A 21,800-nucleotide genomic window follows, 5' to 3' on the forward strand; every position below is an offset into this window, starting at 1 on the left:
GTCAAGGAGAAGCCGTGCCCCGAGGAGCAGCAGAGCCTTGGGCCCGGATCCAGCAGCAGCACCGCCGCTCTCTGCTCTGTGCACAGGGGATGTGAGCGCCAGCCTTGCAGGGCTCTGGTAGCCCCTGGTGGGCTGGGTTCCCATCTGCTGTGGTTACAGTTACGGGTCTATAACCATCTAGGAAGTTCATCTGTAGCTCTGTCTCTCTGGGAGGATCCAGGGGCACCCCCAACATCTCCCTGCAGAGGGATTCAAGCTCAGGCATCCATTCATTCCGCATCCCACTTTTTCAGCCAAGTGAGAACTCTTTCCACAACACTCCCTTGCATTTTGCATCACCCTCTGCTACAGCTGCTGCAAGCCACAAGCCTGCTACAGGGGACACCAGCATGCTGACTGAGCGTTTTTCCATGGACAAAAGAGAAATAACACAGAGAACACTAACAGTTGTGGCTTAGGAATGGTATTCCCTGTATTAGTGTTCCCACTGAAATACTCAAAACCACATGCTGCCCACTCACTGCCCTCTTGTCCCTCTCCCTCTGTGGTGGGCTGGAGAGGAGAACTGGAGGCACAAAAGGTAGAGAACATGGTTTGCTACAAGAACAATTTACTGGAAGCAGTAATGAGATAAGAAAACAAATAATAACAGCAACAATATTAAGAAGAGCGTAGAAGAGAGGTGAAGGATTCCCACATGATTGCTCACCACGTGTAACTTGATGCTGCTCCCACTGCTCACTTGATGCACCCAGCCACGGGACCCCTTTTCCCCACCCCTCTTCAGCACCTCTCCCCTGCTGCAAACCGTCCCCTCCCCTTTGTATAGAATAACCAGGGTCCTGGCCATGCCATTCCTGGCTACTAAAGATTAACCCTGTCCTGGCTGTAGCCAGGACACTGACATTCAGCACTGCCAGAACGCAACAGTCTGGTCAGTTCTTCTTGGTCTTGCTGGTGAACAGACTGACTTTGCTAGCAGATGCCACAGACAGAGAAGGAGACTCCAGCTTCACCTTGTCCAGCAATGTTTTCTTTATGGCTGCCGGGGAAACCTTCTCCTGGTCTGCCAAATGCTGCAGCTCCCTACAGTGAGGTAGTGGGAGAGGAAGACATAGAAAACATAAGATGGGGAGGATGGGGGGGCAAGTCTTGCAAGCTCTTTAGTTCCTAGTTGCTCACCTTGTCCGGATGCAGGAAGCCTCCACAGCGTTGATGAGGAGAGAGCGAAAGCCACCACTCTCCAGGAAGTGCAGGGCGTGGATGGTGGCTCCCCCGGGCGAGCAGACGTTGTCCTTCAGCTGACCTGGATGCTGCTCAGATTCTAACAGCATCTTGGCAGCTCCCTGTAGCAAGGAAAACACCTGCCAGAGCCTGACTGAGGAACCACTGTCATACCCTCCTGTTCTCCACTGCAAGAGCAGCACCAACACTCACAACAGGCACACCTGGGCTCCTGCAGGCTGCCAAAACACTTTTCAGAGCTGATGAGGCCTCAAAGCAGCAGAGTTTCCCAGGCCCCAGCTCCCACCCCACCAGCAGCACCAGCAGATTGCTGCAGACACTTCCTACAGCCCCTCACCAGGAACTGTGTGCATTCCAACCAAACACATTCCTTAAAGCAGATTCTGCCAGAGCACCACGACCATCTCAAACTGCGAGGTGCAGATTCCCCTGCAAGGAGCAGGCACAGGCTCAGATGTGTTGTGCAGTAGGTAATACTGACCAGCAGAGCCTGTGCTCCCAGCCGAACCGCCAGCCTGCGGGGAAGGCCCATCTTCACTCCTCCATCTGCAAGAGCATCCAGGGCAGTGAATGCCTGAGAACAGAGGGAAAGAAGGGCACTGAAGGACTGGTAAGGGTTAGGGAAGAGAGAATCCAGGGCTTCAGGACTGTTCTGTGACTCCTGTCACTCACAGATTTGACAAAAGCCTCCCCCTTTCCTTCATGGATGCCATGCCAGGCTTCCCTCCCACCAGTTCCAGCTCAGGAGTGGGGGAATGGGAGAAATTCAGCTTCTGATCATGCAAACTACGGGCCCAAGCTTTGCAACATGGACATGCAGGCACTGCACACTGGCTATGGACTTCAGACTCATCTGACTCAAAAAATTTTCCTGCTGTCCCAACTGGACACCTGGAATACATGTTCCATTGCAAATATGGGTGATAGGGAAAAAAAAAATACAAGCTGAAGTTGCACAGACTTTATGGCAGGCAAAGCCAACTGCTCTCCCTAAGATGGCACTAGCTGAGGAAACAGCAGCACATACATACGCAGGGCCACTGCCACTGAGCCCCGTTACAGCATCGATGAGGTCCTCTTCCACCTCGGTGCAGAAGCCCACGCTGGCCATCAGCTGCTCCAAAAGCTTCCCATCTTCCACATCCGCATGAGTGCCAGTGGCATAGACTGTAGCACCTTCTCGGACTATCACAGGGGTGTTGGTCATGCACCTGATCACTTTTGGTGTGGGGCAGAAGGTAGAGAGTTTCTTAGGGCAGAAAATCATGGAAGATAGAAAGTAAGAAAAAAAGAAAGAAGGGAGAAAAATGAGCTTTAGTGCATATGTTTCATCAATGGGTTGTTCAGGAAAGGAGCCCCCCAGGGGCAAGAACAATACAAGCAGAAGGAAAAGAGACACCTGTGTATCTCAAATGTCCTGCTTTGAGCCACAGCAGCCCATCCGTGAATGTGAAGCCTTGCTCAGTACCAGCAAAGCAGGAGCTGGGCAAAGCCGGGTTGGAAACAGTATCCCAAAGGCCTCAATCCCACATCAACCCACAGATCTCCAAAACAGCTCCTGCAGACACCTAGCATAAAATCCGCAGAAATTCAGGGGAGATGACCCACTGCTGTTAAAATAAACATGACTGGACAGCACCTCATGTGAGAGAAGAGCTGGATGAAGCCTCTAACAGCATTTGCCGATGAACACAGGCAAAGGTGACCAAAACCAAGTTGGCTGCTGCTGTGTGACTTTAGTCCTGAGTAGCACGAGTAGCACAAGTGCGTGGCATGGGCTCCTCGGGGTCAGAGGAGCGGAGCCAGCCCGGCCGGCCGTGCCCGGTCCCCGCTCACCTTCTCGATGGAGCTGATGGTGACTCCGGCCGCGCAGGACACCACGATGTGCCGCGGCTCGATGTCGGGGCCCACCTCCTCCAGGATGAAGGGGATGATGGGTGGCTTTACGGCCAGGAAGAGGACATCGCTGCTCTTCACCGTGTCCTTGTTGCTCACCGTGAAGTTCACTCCCATTTTCTGCACCGGTTCGGGGAGAAACGGGACCGCTCAGCCCCGGGATGGCCGGGAGGGGAGCGCCGCCACCCGGTGCCCGCTACCCGGCCGCACTCACCCGCAGCCCGCTCACGGTGGGCAGGTCAGTGTCCGGGGAGCTCGCCGTGATCTTGTGCGCAGCCAGGACCCCTGCGAACGACCCCGCGTGTCAGCCCGAGGGACCGGCGCACCCGGCCCGAGCCCGCCCGCCCCCAGGGAGCCAGGCCGAGCTGCCCCGCGCGCACCTGCCGCGGTGAAGCCGCGGGCCAGGGCGAAGGCGAGCTGCCCCGCGCCGATGAAGCCCACGCTCATCCCGCTGCCCCCGGCCCGGCCCGGCCCCGCCGCCGTACACGTGGCCGCGCGCGCACGGAGGCGAGACCGCGCGGCGGGACGGAGGCGCGCAGCCAATCGGCGGGCAGGGGGGCGGGGCAGCGCCAGCGTTCCGCCACTCAGCGGGCGGGGGCGGGGCCAGCGGCGCGGCGCTCGCCAGCGATTGGGGCAACCGGCGCCCGGTGTTGCATCATTCACCGCCCGCGGCGCCGCCCCGCGCCGGCCCTGCCGCCGGGCGGCGCCCTGCTCCCGCCAGAGCCCCCCAGACCGGGCCGTGCCGTGCCGTGCCGTGCCGTGCCGTGCCGTGCCGTGCCGTGCCGTGCCGTACCGGGCCGGGCCGGGCCGTGCCGGGCCGTGCCGTGCCGGCCGGGCTGCGCTGCGCTGCGCTGCCTCGAGCCCCGCGGGCCGGGCCGTGCCGTGCCGGGCCGTACCGTACCGTGCCGTACCGTGCCGTGCCGTGCCGGGCCGGGCCGTGCCGGGCCGGTCCGGGCCGGGCCGTGCTGCCCCCAAGCACCGGGGTGGCCCCATCGGAGCCTGGCGGCCCTGGGCTGTGCAGAGCCCGGACCGGAGTGAAGTGTTCCTGTAAAACCCAAGCAGCCAGCAGTGATTTTTTTCCTAACTATCATCTTACCTCGCTAGTTTTTGGTTTTGGTTTGTCTTTTTGTTTTGTTTTTTTTTTTACTTCTTCATTGACAGAAATAAAGCTCAGTGGTTTTTTCTGCTGATAAATGTTCCTAAATGCTGATCTTTTGTGAGTACTGAACCCTGGGCTTCCAAAAAAAGAAGGGGAAAACCCAATCCAAACCCATTAACAATTCCAACTTTAACCTACCCATGCTGGAATCCTCTGGGTGCTGTCTAGATTGGCTGCAGCCACAAGTCCATAATTAATGAACACACATAAATCCTAACATTAGTTTACCAAAAGAGGTTGGGAATGGTTGATGACTGGAGCAACCAGGTTCATGGGGAGCTACTTGATCATCATCTGTTAATTAAGGGGAGAGATGCTCTCTGGAAATGAAGGAGGTCTGGAGAACTGAATCATGACAGAGCTGGTTGGTAAATCCTGATGAGTAGATATCAGATGTTCCCTGTTCTGGATTGGGCAATCTCATAGTTTCCAATGGTTGGGGAATGTTTTAACCACTGAAGCATGAGGTTTTGATTTTTTTTTTTCCTCCTAAAAGAGAGGATTGTTGTCCACACAATCTTTTTTTGCCATTTTGACCATGTTCACATTTTTTGCTCAGTCTTTGGCTGGCAGATGAGAAAGCTAAATCTGAACACACTGTTCTTGGCAATGACTTGTGTATCCACTCCTCCAGTCAGTGGGATCATGGTTTCCATGTTAAATTCTCTTTCCCCTTATTGTGAAGACACTCCATTTTGCCCTTATTGTTTCCCAAGCACCAGTTCCTCTCTGGCCCTTTGACCCTGGCTGGGTGTAAGTTGCATCAACCCACGGCATTGTCAGTTTTACCACGTCTCTGCTCTTGCTCCTGCAGGAACCCAGGAGTGCCTGGCTCAGCCACAGCTGCCAGCCAAGGAGCTGCTGCTGCTGCCTGAGCACTGGTGGTGCCATCCTGGGGACGGGCACCCCCTGCCTGGGCTCTTGCCTCCGCTGGCCCCAGCCCCCCTGAGCCACACCAGGACGGGGCTTTCCTCAAGCAACGTTCCTGGCCCCACTGGGCTGGGTTTTATAACAAAAGCCGTGGTCCTTCACAGGCACCTGTTTGGTTTTTAGTAATCTGAAATAACAACAACCAAAAAAAAAAGTAATTTTCAAGTATTACGTGGCTTAATTTGTCCATATTGATGGGTTTAACAGGAATACATCATGAATGCTCAAGGTCCCTTTGTACGCAGTGGCTCCTGTAAATTAACTCCTCCAACACAAGTGGATTTCCTTTCCCAAGTCAGCATTTTGTTCTTGTACAACCCAGAATTTGTTTGGGTGGCAAGAAATAAAGCTCCTGGTTTATATCTATGGCAGATATCCGTGGGTCTTGCCCTGACAGCCTCCTCTTGGACTACATCTTCCAGATTTCCTGCCCTTCAGGAACTGGGACTCACAGAAGAGAAAACCCCCTTGGCAGGCTGTTCCTCTGTGCTGGATCCCAATTCTTGTCCCATGTCCTGGCTGATGCTCCCCACTGCTAAGGGCTGGTCCTTGCTCAGAATTATTCAACATCACCTGTCCCAACAAGTTTTCCCTTTGCTTTTCAAACCCCACACAAAGCGCTGATGAAAAGTAAGTCTGCTTCCTTATTCCTGAGTCATTCTGCTGCAGAGAATCCCCTCAGAGGTCTTGCTGTGTTGTGTCTGTTGTTTTTTGGTTCTGTGTTCAGGCTTTGTACATCAGAATAAAGTGAGCTCTGCCTTCATGCAGAAAGTGTCTACTGCAATGAGTGTGGAGAGCAGGATGACAGCACACAGATCTCAGGAGATGTAAGCATACATCTGCCATTCAGCTTTATTTTATTTTGCTTAAAAAATAAATCTTGCTTCTGACAGGGAGCTACTGGAGATTTTAATCAAAGCGCTCAAGTCTGCACGTGCTGCACAAGCACTTGGACACTCTGGCTTCTCCCTGCGACAAATGAGGATTCCTGTGGGGCCTGAAATCTGAGCTGAGAAGTGTGGAACTTTAAAGAGGGTGTTTTGTCAGGGGTGGGTCTGGGAAGTTGGGCTCCCCAGTGAAGCAGAGTGCTCAGGAATCCCGAGCTCCTCCAGGTACCGTGCGCAAGTTCTGCCCTGTCCCGTCCTGCCCGTGCCCCCTCCCCGCCCGACTGGGTCTCTTCTGCAGCACCGTGAGGTCAATCACTCTCTGCCTCCCCTTTGCCATGCCCCAGAACTTATCTTCAAGCCTCCAGAAAAATCCCTTGACCCCAGGGTAAAGAAATGGTGGCCCATGGATCAAGACAAGAGCATGTGCCAAGGTATTTTCTGCGCTGCTCAAGCGAGGATGAGGATGACAGTTCACACTCGGTCACTTTGCAGGATGGCTCTGCTCTGCACCCTGATCCTCAGCAGTAGAGCCCCGACCTTACAAATTTTCATTTCTGTAGTGACTCAGTGTTTGCTAAATAGGAGTATTACATTAAATAGGCCTCCTCCAAGGTGTGCACTTGAGGATATTCCTTTTCTGTGCTAGACAGCAAAGCAAAGGAAAGGAAATGACTGGCAACCTTCAAAATACTGTTTTGGCTATGATGTTCTTCTCAGAAACACCCAGGCTGGAACTGCCCACACTTGCAAGCATTCCACATCTCCCAACACAGTCCAAACTAACCCAAACTCCGAGGCATTGATTTTCATCTACTGAACTGGTGTTCCTTCATGCAGCTTTTAACTTTTCCACTTCCCAAGCAGTCACTTGGTTACTGTTAGGCGCTGGTTAACAGTTTCAAAATCCTGGATGTCTTTCCTAATGTTTGGCTCAGTAACCCGATAGCCTCCAGCCCCACTGCTGTGGCTACAAGCACTCCTGCTGTCTGCAGATGCCCGTGGAGCTGTGCCATTCCTCGTGCTGGCCTGGGCAGGTGAGGCAGAACCATGGGGGAGTTGGGCTGTGCGGTGCCAGCTGCAGCCCACCTGCTCCAGGTCATTAATTCCTTCGTGTAGTCAGTCCTCACTTGAAGTTTGGCCGATGGTGGTGTGTGCATGCCTGCCCAGCACCTCTCTGCCCTGTCCCTCTGCACCTGCAGGGGTTGGCACACTGAGCTGCCTCCACGGAGGCCGAGCCACGGTTCAGATGTGTGAGACAAAGCGGATGCGCTGGGAGTACGCCAGGTCCAGGACATAGAGCAGCAGGTTGACATAGGTGAAGATGGCAATCACCAGCTGGCTGTCCCAGGGGCACTTGCCCTTGGCACAGAGGCCGGGCCGTCGTGGGGAGCCGTACTTGCTGTCAAAGCAGAACACTGGCCAGATGACCGCAGCACTCGCATAGAGCAGCACTGCCCCAAAGGTGTAGATGACCACAGAACGCTCAAAAGGGAACCACAGCAAGGCAGTCTTACCTGTGACACTGAAGGCCACCACCACCACCGTCACCACAAAGCAAAAGCTGTAGACAGCCACACACCACTGCGTCGCCACGTATTTACTGTACTGGCTGTCGTTCACCAGCGCCCCAAAGATGATGCAGGCCACGAAGGCCTGGACGATTTTCAAGAGGCCAGAGACGGTGGCCATGTAGCTGGTGACCTGTCCCGGCTTGGCCCTGGTTAGGAACACCTCAGAGGCGTAGGTGACGAACAGCAGGCCCGCGAAGACGCTGGCGGCGATGCGGAAATCCCTGACCTGGCAGCCGATGGGGTAACAGCCCACCTGCACGAAGTAGAGCGGGTAGATCACCGCCGCTGTGACCGACATGAGCGTGGCCAGCATAGCAAAAGCCGCCGTGAAGTTTCCCCAGGAGAGGCTCAGGCAGCTGTGCAGGCGTGTGAACTCACAGGTGATGATGAACACGGTGACGGCGAAGCAGAAGGTCCAGACGAACATGCAGAAGGTGCCGTAGGCGGCACTGAACCCCCCTTGGTGGGCGACCAGGCTGAAGGTGGCGCAGCCGAAGGTCATCTGCAGCAGCCGGGCTATTCCCACCGGGGAGGTCACGGCGGCCGTGTTCAGATACGGCCCTCCCGTGCTCTCCATCATCCTGCCGGTCCAGCAGACAAGGCGCTCCGAGCCACCCCAAAGGTCCTTCCTGCCCCTGTGCCTCAGTCACACCTGGTCCCGGCTCGGCCGCAGCCCCGCCGGTGCCTCTGGCCGCAGCGGGAGCCGCCTCTGACGCTGCATCTCTGGCAGCTCTGCACAGACCTGCGGCTGCAGGGAGCTGAGCCTGGCTCTGCCCACTGCCTGCACGCTCCGGGCGCTGCCGCTCGCCCTCCGCTCCCTCAGGTCCGAGACCTGCCCCAGGGCTGTCCTCCGGCTGCCTCCTTTCCCACAGGATGGTGCTTTCCCCCGGAGCCTGACATTTATTCCATTTTAGCTCCGCAGCTGTAGCTTTCTGCTGCACCGTTCACAGGAACCTGGAGTATAAATAGGGGCTTTATTAATAGTTCTGGAATGAGTCCTGCCCCCACTCAGCTGTTGGGAGCGGGTGTTATTTAACACTGAAGCTGCGAGCTCCATCAAAGGCTCTTGATTATCCTTGTGCTGTTCTTGTAGGAGCTCTGGGGTCGCTGGAATGCTGCTGCTCTCCCTGCCTGTGGCAGGGGGCTGTGATCCACGAGAGCTCAGTCCTGCAGACCCAAGAGCCCCTGAGTGGGGGCACAAGCCCAGAGGCAGCACAAGCCCTATAAAAGAAGGGATTTAGGCCAGAGGCTGAAAAAAAGCTGACTCACTTTGCTGCAGTTGATCTGGAGCAGTGATACATTTACCTGCTGTGCTTTGTGTGACAGCTTGTGGCTGTGAAGGTTGACAAGCACCCGTCCTCAACGTTCCCTTAAACCCTTCCCTGTCTCTCTTTTATTTATGCGGGAATCAGTTTTTCTTGTATCTCTGAATGCAGTAACTGAATACAACTGTTTAAAAAAAAAATTTGCTTTGATATTCTTAGCACTGTTTTGGAACACAGATTTTAATAAATAGTGTAAAACTCTCCCTCCTGTGAGATCAAAGCTTTCACAGTGAGCCATTCCTGGTATACAGTGCCTCCCAGACTTCATCTCTACCCAGAAGTCTCTTAATTATATCTCTAAAAGCCCCAAACAAAATTTCTGATGTAATTTCAGAATGGGAATGCGTGAATGTTTTCACCACAACATAGCAGAAAAATTCCTCCCTTACCCCAGAGCAGCATTGCTGACTCCTCACCTGCAGTACTCATCCCAGTATGGAAGCAGCAAAACTTCCCTGCTGGAATGGCTCACATGAGAACAGTACATTTTTTTGGCTGTAATGATAAAATGTGCCTACCTTCAGCTTTGTCACCATCTTGTAACCTCAGTATCTCTTTCATTCAAGTCCCTTCCATTTTCCTTTGAGAGGCCTCTGGTGCTAAAAGTACAAAAGCCTGCATTCATTTGGGGTGGAAGCTGCACAATTAACATCACAATAACCAGGAAATGCAGCAGGAGAGCTGAGGCACTTCAGGTGAAGATGTTCTCATACCGAAATCTTGCCCTACTTGACTGTCTATTAATCCTTCACCTCTAGCTGTTTTCAGGGTCTCTTTGGCAGGGGGTCGCTTTCTGCCCTGTGGCACTTTCAGGTGCGTCCCCTCCCTCTGCCCGGGGACAGGGACACTCCATGGCCCACCTGGGGACACGTCAGTGACACCGGGGCTCAAGGCAGAGCTGCTCAGCTTCTGCCAGGTGGTGCTGGCAGAGGGCAAAGGTCCCCGAAATCAGAACTCACACTGTGGGGCAGCACACTTCACAGAGCACAGCCACTGTCCCCTCAGAAATAAAGAACCTGATCCAGTCAAAAGATCACAGAGTACAAACACATGGCACTGAAGACTTCCAGTCTTGCCCTTTTGTCACTGGCTTCTGCACAGCAGAAAGCAGATGAAAAGCGTAATCAGGACAATTCTACTTTTATACCCAAGTCATTAAAACATAAAAGATATCAGTAATCTCCAAACTGATCACAGGCGAACTCCACTGATGTTTTCCTGCTTTTCAGTTTCACTGGGAGCACCAACCCTTTTCTCTTTAGTTTTTCTTTATCTTCAGTCTGTGTTAATCCCATCATGCACAGCAGGACAGCTGATTGTGGTGATCTGTGTGTGGTCCTGCCAGACTTTTCCTGAGCTCCAAGAAGAGGAACCAAAGGGCTACAGTTTGGTTCATTTTTTGGGTTTGCTTAGCCAAAACAAGAGATCACACACAGGTGAGGCAGGAGCCGTGCACAGCAGTGCAGGCACGCACAGGTGAGGCTGTGCAGCAGTGCAGGCACACACAGGTGGAGCTGTAGCCGTGCACAGCAGTGCAGGCACGCACAGGTGAGGCTGTGCAGCAGTGCAGGCACACACAGGTGAGGCTGTGCAGCAGTGCAGGCACACACAGGTGAGGCAGGAGCCGTGCACAGCAGTGCAGGCACGCACAGGTGAGGCTGTGCAGCAGTGCAGGCACACACAGGTGGAGCTGTAGCCGTGCACAGCAGTGCAGGCACGCACAGGTGAGGCTGTGCAGCAGTGCAGGCACACACAGGTGAGGCAGGAGCCATGCAGCAGCCGTGCAGCAGCCGTGCAGCAGCCGTGCAGGAGCTCCCTCGCCCTGCCCTGCCCTGCAGGCTGAGGCTCTGCTCCAGCCCGCGCTGCTCCCAGCCCAGGAACGGCTCCTCTCCAGCCTCAGCCCTGCATTCTGCATCCCTCCCTTGTTCTCCTCCCACTGCCATCAAAGGGGATTCTCCCTGCTGTGGTGGGTGTGTTCCCAAATTCTTAGAAGAGAAATATGTTGGTGCTTGTCTTGTGTTCTCTGCCCTTTCTGCTCCAAATGCTTCTGGTGCTCGGATCAAACATTTCCCTCACTGGGAGAGAGGCCTTTGCAGCAAAGCCAGATCTCCCTCCACCTTACAGTGCAATGCCCTGGACTACCTGGGGAATCATAGTGAAAGTCTGCAAACATCAGGTGCTGGGTGAAAGTCTCTGTACTAAACCTTATATTACAACCTCTTCATCAGAGAAACAATGAAACATCAAGAAACAAAGGCACACTGCAAGGGGAACACAGAAATCTAATTAATACAAAACTTTAACACCACCCTTAGCCCTCTCCCAGGCGCAAGTGACCATCAGGATAACCCATCCAAATGAGCAGCATATACAACTTTACAAAGATATAGGTATGGTTCTCTGGTCAGCCCTTATAAATAGCGTTTTACATATTAAAATAAATATGTCCATGTTGCCAAAGTAGCAAGAGGTTTCTTCATTATTAAAAAAAAATATGTTACAATATCCTTTATATTTCTTGCTTAGTTTAAAAAAGTAATTAAAAAGTCATTTTATAAAATAATATGAATAAATTGAGTACAAGAGTGTCCATCCCTAGCACGTGTCCTGGGTCTGTGTACTGTGATTCAGCATGAGATGCTAACCTCCAGGAAGTAATGTAATCATTCCTTCGCTCCTAGTTGGACAGAAGAAATCCAGTGCTTGCTTTTTTCACCACTTGTAACAAGTCTATGATGTAAAATTGATGGCAAGGGAAGATGTCCCAGATCTGGGGAAGGTTCTCATCGCTGCTATTTATGGCTTTGCTACTCCCTGTATCTGATTGCCTTGTGTAGCACAGGAAGAGGATGTGACCAGCTGAAACTCAGCCCTAGAGTTTGGAGGGAGGGAACAAGTTCCAGCCAAACAATGTAAGCAAGAAATTGCTGCTTGCCTTTTTTTTTTTTCTTTTTTTTTCTTGACACACCATAAGCGTGCAAGAGTGTGGGAGCATGTGAGTGCACAGGTGTGAGTGTGCCATGGGTATGAGCATGCATCTGCCTGCAGGAACATTAGGGAGAAGATTAGAAAGTTTGGGAGAAGGGCTGAGAGTCTCTCTCCTCCTGATCTAATCTCTGCCCCTCTGACCTTTCTAGTTACCACTGCTGAGCATCCCCAGGAGTTTGCTCGGCTCCAGGCCCTGCTGCTGTGCCATCTTCTGAACATCAAAACCCATGTGCATGAGGAACTGGATCACATTCATCTCCTGCCCTGTGAACTGGTCCCTGATTGTGGGGCACGAGGGGTTGCAGTGAGGCCATGGACAGCTGTCAATCAGGTGAATTGGGCAGCCTTTCAGAGGAGCCTTCCCGTTCTTGTTGCTCTCGTGGAGGCTCCGATCCCAACAGTGCAGGGCACGGGGCAATGATGTCCCCTTCACCTGGATGTCAGTCCAATGACTGAAAAGACAAACAGTACAGATCACATCAGAGGGGTCAGGCTGCCAGGACAGGGTCATTCCCATCCCTGTTCACCTCTGCAGGATCTGCACAAGCACTTACTTGCGTGTGATGATCTCGTGGGACAAACAGGCAGGAGCAAAGCTTGCACTAAAGGAAAACAGAAACATGGGTTATGTCTTGAAGGACAAAGTAAGTCCTGCTGAATTGAACCTTCCAGACTAGGGAAAGAGTGGAATTTTACACAAAAATGAAAAAGGCAAGATTCTTGATGTAGATGAACTAATAGTTACCACATTTACAGCTCTCCTTTTTCAGCAGAGATCTGAGAACACGAGGAACTAGATAAGAACATAATTTAGAAACAAATACGCCAGGTTTTTCTCAATGAAACACTTACGTCACATCCTTCAAGGTGTTTCTCAGCTCTCTACCTAAATTCTGGATGTAGAGCCACTGTCCTTCCTGAACAGGCTGGCCAGTGAGGTGCACATTGTCTACAGTAAGCTGGGCCTCATCGAACAGCCACTGGACAACAAAGACTGGGCCTGGAAAGACAAAAAGTTTTGAAAAGGGATTGCTCCAAGTTAGTTACAAATACAGAGGGAACCCTAAACCATTTGATCTTTCTCCTTTGGTACTTACATCGAAGAGTGGGGTAAATCTTATATCCAAAAAAGCAATTCCATTCCTCTCCCTCTTTAAACTGCAGCTTACAGCGTTCGGGAACAACGCCATTCCAGTATCTAGAGGAGAAAGCAATAAAAGAATGGGAGGCACAGGGCAATCCTAACAATGCATCCTCTCCAGATCATAGTTCCTGTTCTGACTAGAATTTCAACTGATAGAACAGCTTTCTTGGCAGCACTGTCCCATCAACACATTTTAGAGCATCTGTAACTGTACACATTCTTTTGAACATTTAGACTTTATTGCCTTTCCAATAAAATCATTGTAAAAACACTGATGTAGACAACAACTACTCCTTAAGTATCAAAACGAAGGAACACAGCGAAGGAGAACATTTTTTCCACACTCTAACCACTCACAGCAGTGCACTTGAGAGCACCTGACTGTACCTTATTCCTCTCCTGATGGCCTCTGTGGGAGCACACGTTATGGTATCGATGCAGTCGGTCCTGCGGTACTGTTTGTTATCCAGGAACCATCCAGAGTCTGCCAAGCCTCGCACCTGAATCCCTTGGTAACCCATCTCCTCCAGCTGCTCTGCCACTCGATCCACGTTCAGGAGCACTCCTGTCCCTCCAGCACTGCAACAGCAACATCAGCACTGCAGTCACGAGGGGCACAGGGCGTTACAGACCTTGCTGGCAGACACACCTTCCTCAGCAGTGACGTGCTGTAAACACCTGCATCTGCCACAGCAGAGACACCCAACCATTCACCACCAACTTGGGAGACACCACATTATTTCCTTGCTTTGCAACACTCAGAAATAAAGCCAGTGCTGAGTAATAATCTGGTAGCTCAGAAACAAAGTCCAGTTGTTACTCTCTTTCCTGGGAAATACATGTGCTCTCTATCATTTCCAAGGGGGTTGGCTGCTCAAAAATGAAAAGAATCTGAAGTGAGACAAACTCACTCTTAGTAACTTCTCTATTACACCCTGAGTAATACACTGGGTGAACCAGAGCTTTATGCAACACAGGATGATCCAGAGCACCTGTGCGAGGCAAGTTTGGTTTTTATTTTGGTGTCCTGAATCAATTCACAGGAGTGTGTCTAAGGATATGGGCCAACAGGAACCAGAATTCTTGGTGCAGACATGAGAAAACTGACCAGAGATACAGGGTTTGCTGTTATGTTACTGTACTCCTAGGAGAAATGTTTCAGGAGCTGCTGGACCTCGTCCCTTAACAGCTTTCTACTGTGGAAACCTTCTGTCTTCACGAAACAGAATCCTGTGGATACCCACCTGCTCCCTGCTAGCAGCAAGACTTTCGCAGTGCTCAGGCCTTTTCCCACCAGCTCCTTTATAACCTCCTGTATGATCAGGGCTCCCATGAAGGCATATTCATCTGGAAGACAGCTCAGTGTCAACAAAATTGCTTCCTGTCCAGGCCCAGACTTCTATTTCCTCTCTGAAAATGCTTGAGAACTTTGCAAAAGGATTAGAAACCTAAACTCAGGCTCATTTTATCCACCGATATGAAGTACACCTAACAAGAGATCTGCTCCCACCTTGTACAAGATGTGCTGCCCTGAAAGAGAACCATGTGAACTCAATTACACAAGTACCTTCCTATGACTGTGCTTAGAAATGAGCAACTTTGGAAAAGGAAAACAAGAAGGAAGATGCTGCAGAAACAAACACAGACCTTCCTACCACCTGGAATCTCAGTTCCAACTTACTGCTTCCCCTTCTTCCCAGTTCATCAAGCCAATTCAGAGAAGCAATGGTTCACAAGATGTTACATGTACAAAGACACTGCTTCCATCCGTGGCTGCTGCTGTGTAACTGCTCCACAGGAACAGTGCCAAGGAGCTGGGATGGAGTGGAAAGGTCCCTCCCTTACTGTGACACCACTGGAATGACAGTGGATGGCAATGCAGCCTGCTTTAATATGAACGATGCTGTTTCCCAAAGAAACCTGCAGACAGCTCTAGCTTGACACACAACGGCTCCTGCCTAAGGCCAAATATCTTCCTGATTAAAGTCTGACACTAAATTCCCAGTCCTGCCTCTCAGGTCAGCCGTGCTAAAGTTACATGCAACAGTCCATGGTCCAATTAATTTGCTACGTGCTGGAACCTGGAGATTCATCTAAAAGGAATTCTGGTCTTCTAATCCTTGCATACTGCATCAGTGTAACATCTCTTCAAGCAGTGGCTCTGAACTATGTCAAAACAGCCTGAGCTAAAGAGATCAGGATGTTTTATCTGGAAGTAGCTTGATATTCTTTCCTGCCCTTCAGCAAGAAAAAGCCTGTTTCTCGTCCGCGTGGTTTCACAGAAGTCTGGCCACATCCTTTAATGTGTGATGTCTGGGGCAGCAAGGGCCCATCAGCAACACTCACTTTTCTCAGACTTGGAAGAGGCACCGCTCCAAACATCACTTGAGCAATATGGGATGAATCTGTAAGAGAGAGCTGTGTGAGTCCTGCTGTGCCTCTGACACGCACAACAGGGTGAGGATGCGGTCACTTAACTGGAAGAAAAATAAATCCTGGGGAAAAGGGAAGGGGAAAAGGGAAAAGTTTCTGTCCAGTTTGACAACTTACCTTCCTGCACACCAAGTGACAATCGTAATTTTCTTGACATTTCTCCTGAACACTAATAGTTTTACTGAGTTAAATCAATAAATAACATGTATTTTATCAATCTAATTGAATCACTAAGCTCAGGGGACAGAACGATGGAGCATGACTTTGCTCTCAGCTATTCTGCCAACACAGTGGATGGCCTGTCACAGGGCAACTCTCTATGCTTCAGTTTTTCACACGAAAAATGAGAAGACTCTAGTCAGTGCAGTGTAAATGCTGACTGCAACCACTGGAGGTTTTTGCAGGAATTAACTTCACATGTCTCTGTTTTGCAGAAGACAAATTAACATCCCTTCTGTATAGATGCATATATAAACTGGTGTCTCTCATTTCTCTTCTTTGAACTAGGAGAGCTGCTCCACATTCTTCTCAAATTGTCAGATGTGTAACACGCTATCAGCCCAGCACTCACGATGGATTCACCACTGCAGCTGTTTGAGAAGGCTCTCTAAGCTATCCCCAGTTTTTCTTCATTAGATTACCCCACAACTCCAAGGAGATTGAACCTGAGTTTCTCGACTTTGTCAGCCCTAAGTGTTAGAGAGCTGAAGTAAATGAGGAATCACACAATTTCCTTTTCCAAGTATTAGTCTTAACCTGTCTCTGCAGCACTCTTGCTAGCCTAAAAGGCAGGAGATGCTGTTTAAGTATAAAGCTATTTCCCTCCGTTGTCCCTCCTTACACCATGTTTGCATTCCACCAGTGGGGATTTTCTTCTGGCTGAGAGGAGAGGATCCCAGTTCCTGCAGATGGGCAGAAAGAAACAAAAAACATACAGATGACAGTCTGTGATTTCAGAGGAATCGTAGGAGCCTCATGCAAGACCTCTGACCACACAGAAAACAAACATCCATGATGAAAAACATCGGCAAGGGAAGTGGAAGGAACATTTCTAAATTTGCCCTTAGGCAGATTTGACACTCAGAATTTGATTCATGCTACAGATGAAACCCGTCTAGAAGCTTCTTGTAGCACAGAAAAGACCTGTGATGCCTATTTAAGTACCTCCCCAAAAGACAAATCCTAGCAGGTAAATTCCAATACACTCAGACGATCTGTGTGAGTGACGGACGTTTGGGTGCCCGGGAGGCTGCAGCACGAGAAGAGAGCGAAGAGAGCAGCACTCATTACCGGCGGTACCTGCGCACCCAAAGCCTGCCAGCGTCCGCGGCACGGGATCACCGCGGGGCAGCAACCGGGCACCGTCCGGGGTGGTGACGGCGGGCGCTGCCTCAGCCCGGTCCCGGTCCCGGTCCCTCGGGGCTGCCCCACGGGGCGGAGGGGGCGACTCACCCACGCGGGTCGCGGGCCACTCCCGGGAGCTCATCAGCCGCCGCATGGTGTCGTAGCGGGTGTCGCAGTTCTCCCTGTTGAAGCAGTACCACCCTCCTGGCGAGGGGACAGGGGTCAGCCGCCCCGCAGGGCCGGGGTCTCGCGGCCGAGGGACGGCGGCCCTCGGGGGCCGGGGCACCGAGGGCAGCCTCGGGTCGCCGCCCCGCTCGTGGCCGCCGTGGCGGAAGTCGGGGGCGCCGGCGCTCACCTTCCAGGAACAGCAGCCAGCGCCGACTGCCTTTGGACTCCTTCAGGTAGTAGCTGCGGGCACAGACAAGGGGCAGCGCCTCAGCGGGAGCCGGGCCCGGCCGCGCCGCTCTGCTGCCGGTCGAGCCGGGGCCGCCGCCCGGGAGGCGCTCGCTGCACCTGTCGCCGCCGGTGCCGCGCGCCGCCGCGCGGTGGCGCCGCAGCCCTCGGGGCCGGGCCGGGGGAGCGGCGGCGGCGGCGGCGGCGGCGGCGGCCGCGCGGGGCAGCCCCGGGGCGCCCGGAGGGGCCGGCGCGGCGCGGGGACTCACCCGGCCGGGCTGCCGTCGTTGCAGGTGACCGAGGCGTTGTGCAGGAGGTGCAGGCGCAGGTCGTGCGGCAGCGCCTGGGCCGAGCAGGGGTACAGCGACTGCGCCAGGCTCTTGACCTGCGCCATGAAGCTGTCCATGTTGCCCTCCACGGCGGTGAAGTCCAGCGGGAAACTCTCGGCTGCCGCCGCCGCCTCGCCGCGCTCGCGGACCGCCGGGCCTCGCCGCCGCCAGCCCTTCCTGCCCTCGCCGCCGGGCCCGGCGTGCAGCAGCCCCAGCAGCAGCAGGAGGTGCACCGCCGCCGTGCCCATCGCCGCCCGCCGCCACCCGCCGTTCGCCGCGGCGGCAGCCAGTCCCCGGCGGCGGGCAGCGCCGCCCGCGCTCCGCCGCGCCCCGCCGCGCCACCCGCGGGGACGGGGGTCGGCGGCGGTGGGCGAAGCGGGCAGCGCCGGCGGCGCGGGCTCGGCGGCGCGGCTGCCGGCACAGGAGCCCGCCGCCCGCTCCCAGGCGGCGAGCATGACAGAGGGGCACGGAGTGCGCGGGGAGCGCGCCGGGGGCGCCGCCAGCCCGGGCGCCGCGTGGGGCAGCAGCCGGCCAGCCCCCGCCCTGCCCTGCCCTCCGCCCCCTCGGAGCGAGGCGGAGGGAGCGGGGGGTCTGCGCCGCACCGCACCGGCACGGTGGGCCGCTCCGTCGGGGCGCGCCCCGCGCTCGACGGCGACGCCATCGCCGCCCCTGCCGGCGCCGGGGCCGCGGCGGTGGCGGCGGCGCCCGACAGCCTCGCCCGCAGGGCGGCGGGGGCCCGGGGCGGCTTCTCCCCGGGGCCGGGGGGGCAGCCGGGCCGCCCGAGCGCGAGACCCCGCACGTGGCAGCCCCCGTGGCGGCGCCCCAGGCCCGCGCCGCGCCCCCCGGCCCGCCCCTCTCCCCCCAGAGCCCCGACGGCAGCTCCTCCCCGGCTCCGCGTCGGCGGCACTGCCCGCCCCGCCCCGGGACGTGCCACCGCCTCTCCACCGGCGGAGCTCAGCCCCGCGCCCCCCGGGCGCTCCCGTGCGGGACCCCGCACGCCGGCCCGCGATGCCGCGCTCCAGCCTGGCCCCGGCTCCCGCATGGCAGCGAGAAGCGGCCCTTTGGTCCCCGACATCGGCGTCCGGTCTGCTCGGCTTCCGCGGGTGCCCGGGGCCGGCGGCAGGTCGCCCCCGGCCGGAGGATGCTGCAGCCGGGAACGGGAGGGGACGCGGAGGCCCCGGGCGCGCCGGAGCCACGGCAGGCCGGAGGCGGCGGTAACGGCTCCCCGCAGCCCCCGGCCGCCGCCGCCGCCGCCGCCGCCGCCCGGGGGTCGGAGTCTCCGCGCCGTAGAGGCTGCGCCCTGTTGCTCCCCGCAGCTCCCGAGGTTTACCGCCGGCCGCTCTCCCCCGGGGCCCGGACGTTTCCAGGAATTGCAAGAAAAATCCTGGAGAAAAAGCCGTGTTGTCACCAGAGTGCTGGTCATCTGGGAGAGGGAGAATTCCCTGGAAATGGCCTTATTGCAGACCTCGGAGTTAAACACCGAGGAAAACCAGAGAAAATACTACGCTTTGAATAATACGCTCCTCACCAGCCCTCCAGAAAGGAACAGGAGGATTGTCTTTACTGGGAAATATAATCTATCTGGGATCAGAAAAGGTGAAAATAGTATAATCTTAAAATAGCACGTGGAAGTTTGGTTTTTTTTTTTTGTCAAGCTGGAATTAGGGCTGTCCAACTGCTGCAACTACATTTTTTACCTTACTGTGTTTGGACTTTCTGAATGTAGGCTCAGCTCTATGTTTCCTACACACGTAGCATGTGGTTTTGGTTTGCTTGCTGTGTTGGTTTTTTTATCTTTCAGTTACTCTTACGTACTCTCAGTTCTTGCTCTGTTCTCACTAAGACTTTTACCCTCAAATGTTTTATTTAAGTGCTAATACTGACAGCAGTATCATTAAAGCCAAGAAAAGCTACTCAATTGACTGTGCACCTCCTCAGGTGCACTATGTTCACTCCTGATAAGTTTTAGGTCCCAGCACATTTCTGCATCGTTGTATCTTTCTCTGCGATGGCCTAAACCTCCCTTGCTCACTGTCCCTGCCAGGTCCCAGCAATGGATCACCGAGGCTAGTCATGGCAAGTTAAAGAGCTCGTCAGTCAGCCCGAGCAGAGCTTTATCTGGAACCTGGTCAGTTAGTGCGCAGTCTGAAGCACTGAGTCCTCGGAGTGCTCCAGGATCCCTGGAAACGATGGCATAAACAACTTGGGCACCTCGCAGCCCACGAGGTACAGCACGAAACCAGAAGGGGTGAGACTGCTGAGCTGCATCCTTCACAGCAAAGCTGCTGTGCCTCCCGTTGCCAGGCTTGCATTCCTCCTGGTGTCCCTGCTCTTTCTCTCCACGGAGGGCCGAGTTCCTGCCCTCTGTAATGCCTTGCTTGGTAACCAGCTGGCGCATTGAGGGGTGACTGATTATGATGCACCAGGGAGGCATCTTCTGGCAGAGAGGAATGCATGTTAAAGTTGCAGATCTTTGTCCTGAGAAGTGAAGCAAAGAAATTCAAGTTTTGTGGGGTTTGGCTTTACTGAGCCCTCTTCAGCTTTCTGACCTCTGGTTCAGGTCACTCAGGGGAGAGTTCGTTCAGAGCACTCTTGCTATCCTTCCAAAGCTCAGGAAAATGTTGTATTACTTTTCATGGCTGAGCAAGGGGCTATGAGGAAGAATGTAAGACTGTAGGTCTGGTGTAACAGCCTTTCTGATCTCTAAACATTTAAATCTGGTGCCGTTCAACTCCTTGACATACTGAACTTGAATGAACATCAAAGTGACACATATTTTAGGGAATTTTATAATAGTTCAGCATGAGAGGTTCATTGAGTTTTAATCTCTTGGTTAAGTAGCCTCCCTACATTGAATAGATTGGCCTCAGTGCAAAAAGAAGCCCAGAGAAAGCTGAAAGAATTGGAGTCCTGCTCCAGGCACTGGAGATTTGGCATTTTTATTGGTAGGAGTGAAGCACATAGGAGGCAAGCAGGAGACTTAATGATTGAGAATAACGTTATGGGAGGTATTATTTTCATTTAATACCCTTGAAAGTGAAATGTCCTGCATAAGATGTTCCACTATGTCCTGAGATATGTCCCCATATGTTCAGTGTGTTGGAGTATGCTGTACCAAAGCTTATGAGGCAGTTCTGAATTCCCTCACACCCTGCCAGGACTAAGGCAGCCCCTGCACTGGCCCTCTAGATGTTTACCAAGGAAACCCAGGTACCAAGAGGGTGACACCTGGCTCCTGTGTAAGGGCTTGTGCCTCAGGTGTGGTTCCCCTTCACAGCCACCTCTCATTCCTGATTTGAGCCACGCTGCAGCCCTGGCTCAGACCGAGCTCCCTGGCTCATTGCCTGGGTCTTGTGTTGTGTGTAAATCACCCCTTACAGCACCACTCACCAGAATCCTGCTTTCACACCGTCATGCTACTGCTGCCTCCTCACCCCGAGGCCAGGGGTTGCAAAGAACTCCAGGAGAGCAGTGGAGCCCTCTTAAAACCTGGGAACAGATGTGATGTGATGTGCTGGGTGATGCTCTGGTAGGAACCATCTCTTGAAACACTCCAGAATTATTGTTACAGTGATAAGCAGCTTGTCCTGCATCATGTTTTGGAGCTTGTTACTACATTTCTAGATGTTCACAGCTAATTTCCTGTTCATTTTGAAAGAAGAAATAAAAAATAAAAGCAGGTGAGGTTTTGCTACTTTATGAAGAAGCAAATATGTGTTATTCCCTGTATGCCTGTGACAATGCAGATGCAGACAGTGCCAGGGCTATGTATTGAATGCAAAGCACCAGCTGCCTGAAAAGTGGGATTAGGGAAAGTCATTCTGCAGTGTGTTCACTCTAATCACCAAAAAAATGCAATTTAAGATGAATTTTTGGAGGATGTTTGGCTGGGGCTCATCTGGTAGATTTGCAGGCATTCTCCAGCCTGACAGTGGCAGAAATCAGATATAAGGGTGTTTTCAGCCATTCCCAAATGAGATCCTCTTTCTTTGTGGCCTTTTAATGGACTCCAGGTTGTAACCACCTCCCCCATTTCTCTCCTGATGATTTCAGATAAATATTTGAGATTAGAAGTGGCTCTGGGTAGGAAATGTGACCCTTCTCCTCCATACAACTCTATGATTATGACATACTATTAATAATCACAACCACCTCT

General features: G+C 53.4%; 3 protein-coding genes across 4 annotated transcripts; all 3 read right to left on the reverse strand.

The window, feature by feature from the left end:
• Positions 1 to 593: 593 nt before the first annotated feature.
• On the reverse strand, positions 594 to 5,922 carry PYCR1 (pyrroline-5-carboxylate reductase 1). 2 transcript variants are annotated; one of them, XM_036394690.1, is made up of 7 exons: positions 4,439 to 5,922; positions 3,356 to 3,426; positions 3,082 to 3,261; positions 2,273 to 2,494; positions 1,727 to 1,819; positions 1,183 to 1,346; positions 594 to 1,086 (listed from the first exon to the last, which is right to left on the reverse strand). In XM_036394690.1, the coding sequence occupies exons 1-7, from the start codon at positions 4,440 to 4,442 to the stop codon at positions 936 to 938; spliced, it is 885 nt and encodes a 294-aa protein (XP_036250583.1). In that variant the 5' UTR covers positions 4,443 to 5,922; the 3' UTR covers positions 594 to 935. The 2 variants fall into 2 exon arrangements, with proteins under 2 accessions (XP_036250583.1, XP_036250582.1); XM_036394689.2 differs by lacking the exon at positions 4,439 to 5,922 and adding an exon at positions 3,522 to 3,633.
• Positions 5,923 to 6,048: 126 nt separating this feature from the next.
• Positions 6,049 to 8,630, reverse strand: MYADML2 (myeloid associated differentiation marker like 2). Its single transcript, XM_036394691.1, has one exon. It carries the CDS (start codon positions 8,266 to 8,268, stop codon positions 7,360 to 7,362), a length of 909 nt encoding a protein of 302 aa, XP_036250584.1. The 5' UTR covers positions 8,269 to 8,630; the 3' UTR covers positions 6,049 to 7,359.
• Positions 8,631 to 11,275: 2,645 nt separating this feature from the next.
• On the reverse strand, positions 11,276 to 17,907 carry NOTUM (notum, palmitoleoyl-protein carboxylesterase). The gene is made up of 11 exons (XM_036394793.2): positions 17,585 to 17,907; positions 17,278 to 17,330; positions 17,031 to 17,126; positions 16,420 to 16,480; positions 15,492 to 15,550; positions 14,390 to 14,492; positions 13,533 to 13,724; positions 13,099 to 13,199; positions 12,854 to 13,001; positions 12,556 to 12,603; positions 11,276 to 12,453 (listed from the first exon to the last, which is right to left on the reverse strand). Exons 1-11 carry the CDS (start codon positions 17,890 to 17,892, stop codon positions 12,147 to 12,149), a joined length of 1,476 nt encoding a protein of 491 aa, XP_036250686.1. The 5' UTR covers positions 17,893 to 17,907; the 3' UTR covers positions 11,276 to 12,146.
• Positions 17,908 to 21,800: the final 3,893 nt, after the last annotated feature.

This window comes from Molothrus ater, chromosome 19 (assembly GCF_012460135.2).
Source record: "Molothrus ater isolate BHLD 08-10-18 breed brown headed cowbird chromosome 19, BPBGC_Mater_1.1, whole genome shotgun sequence".
NCBI lineage: Eukaryota > Metazoa > Chordata > Aves > Passeriformes > Icteridae > Molothrus > Molothrus ater.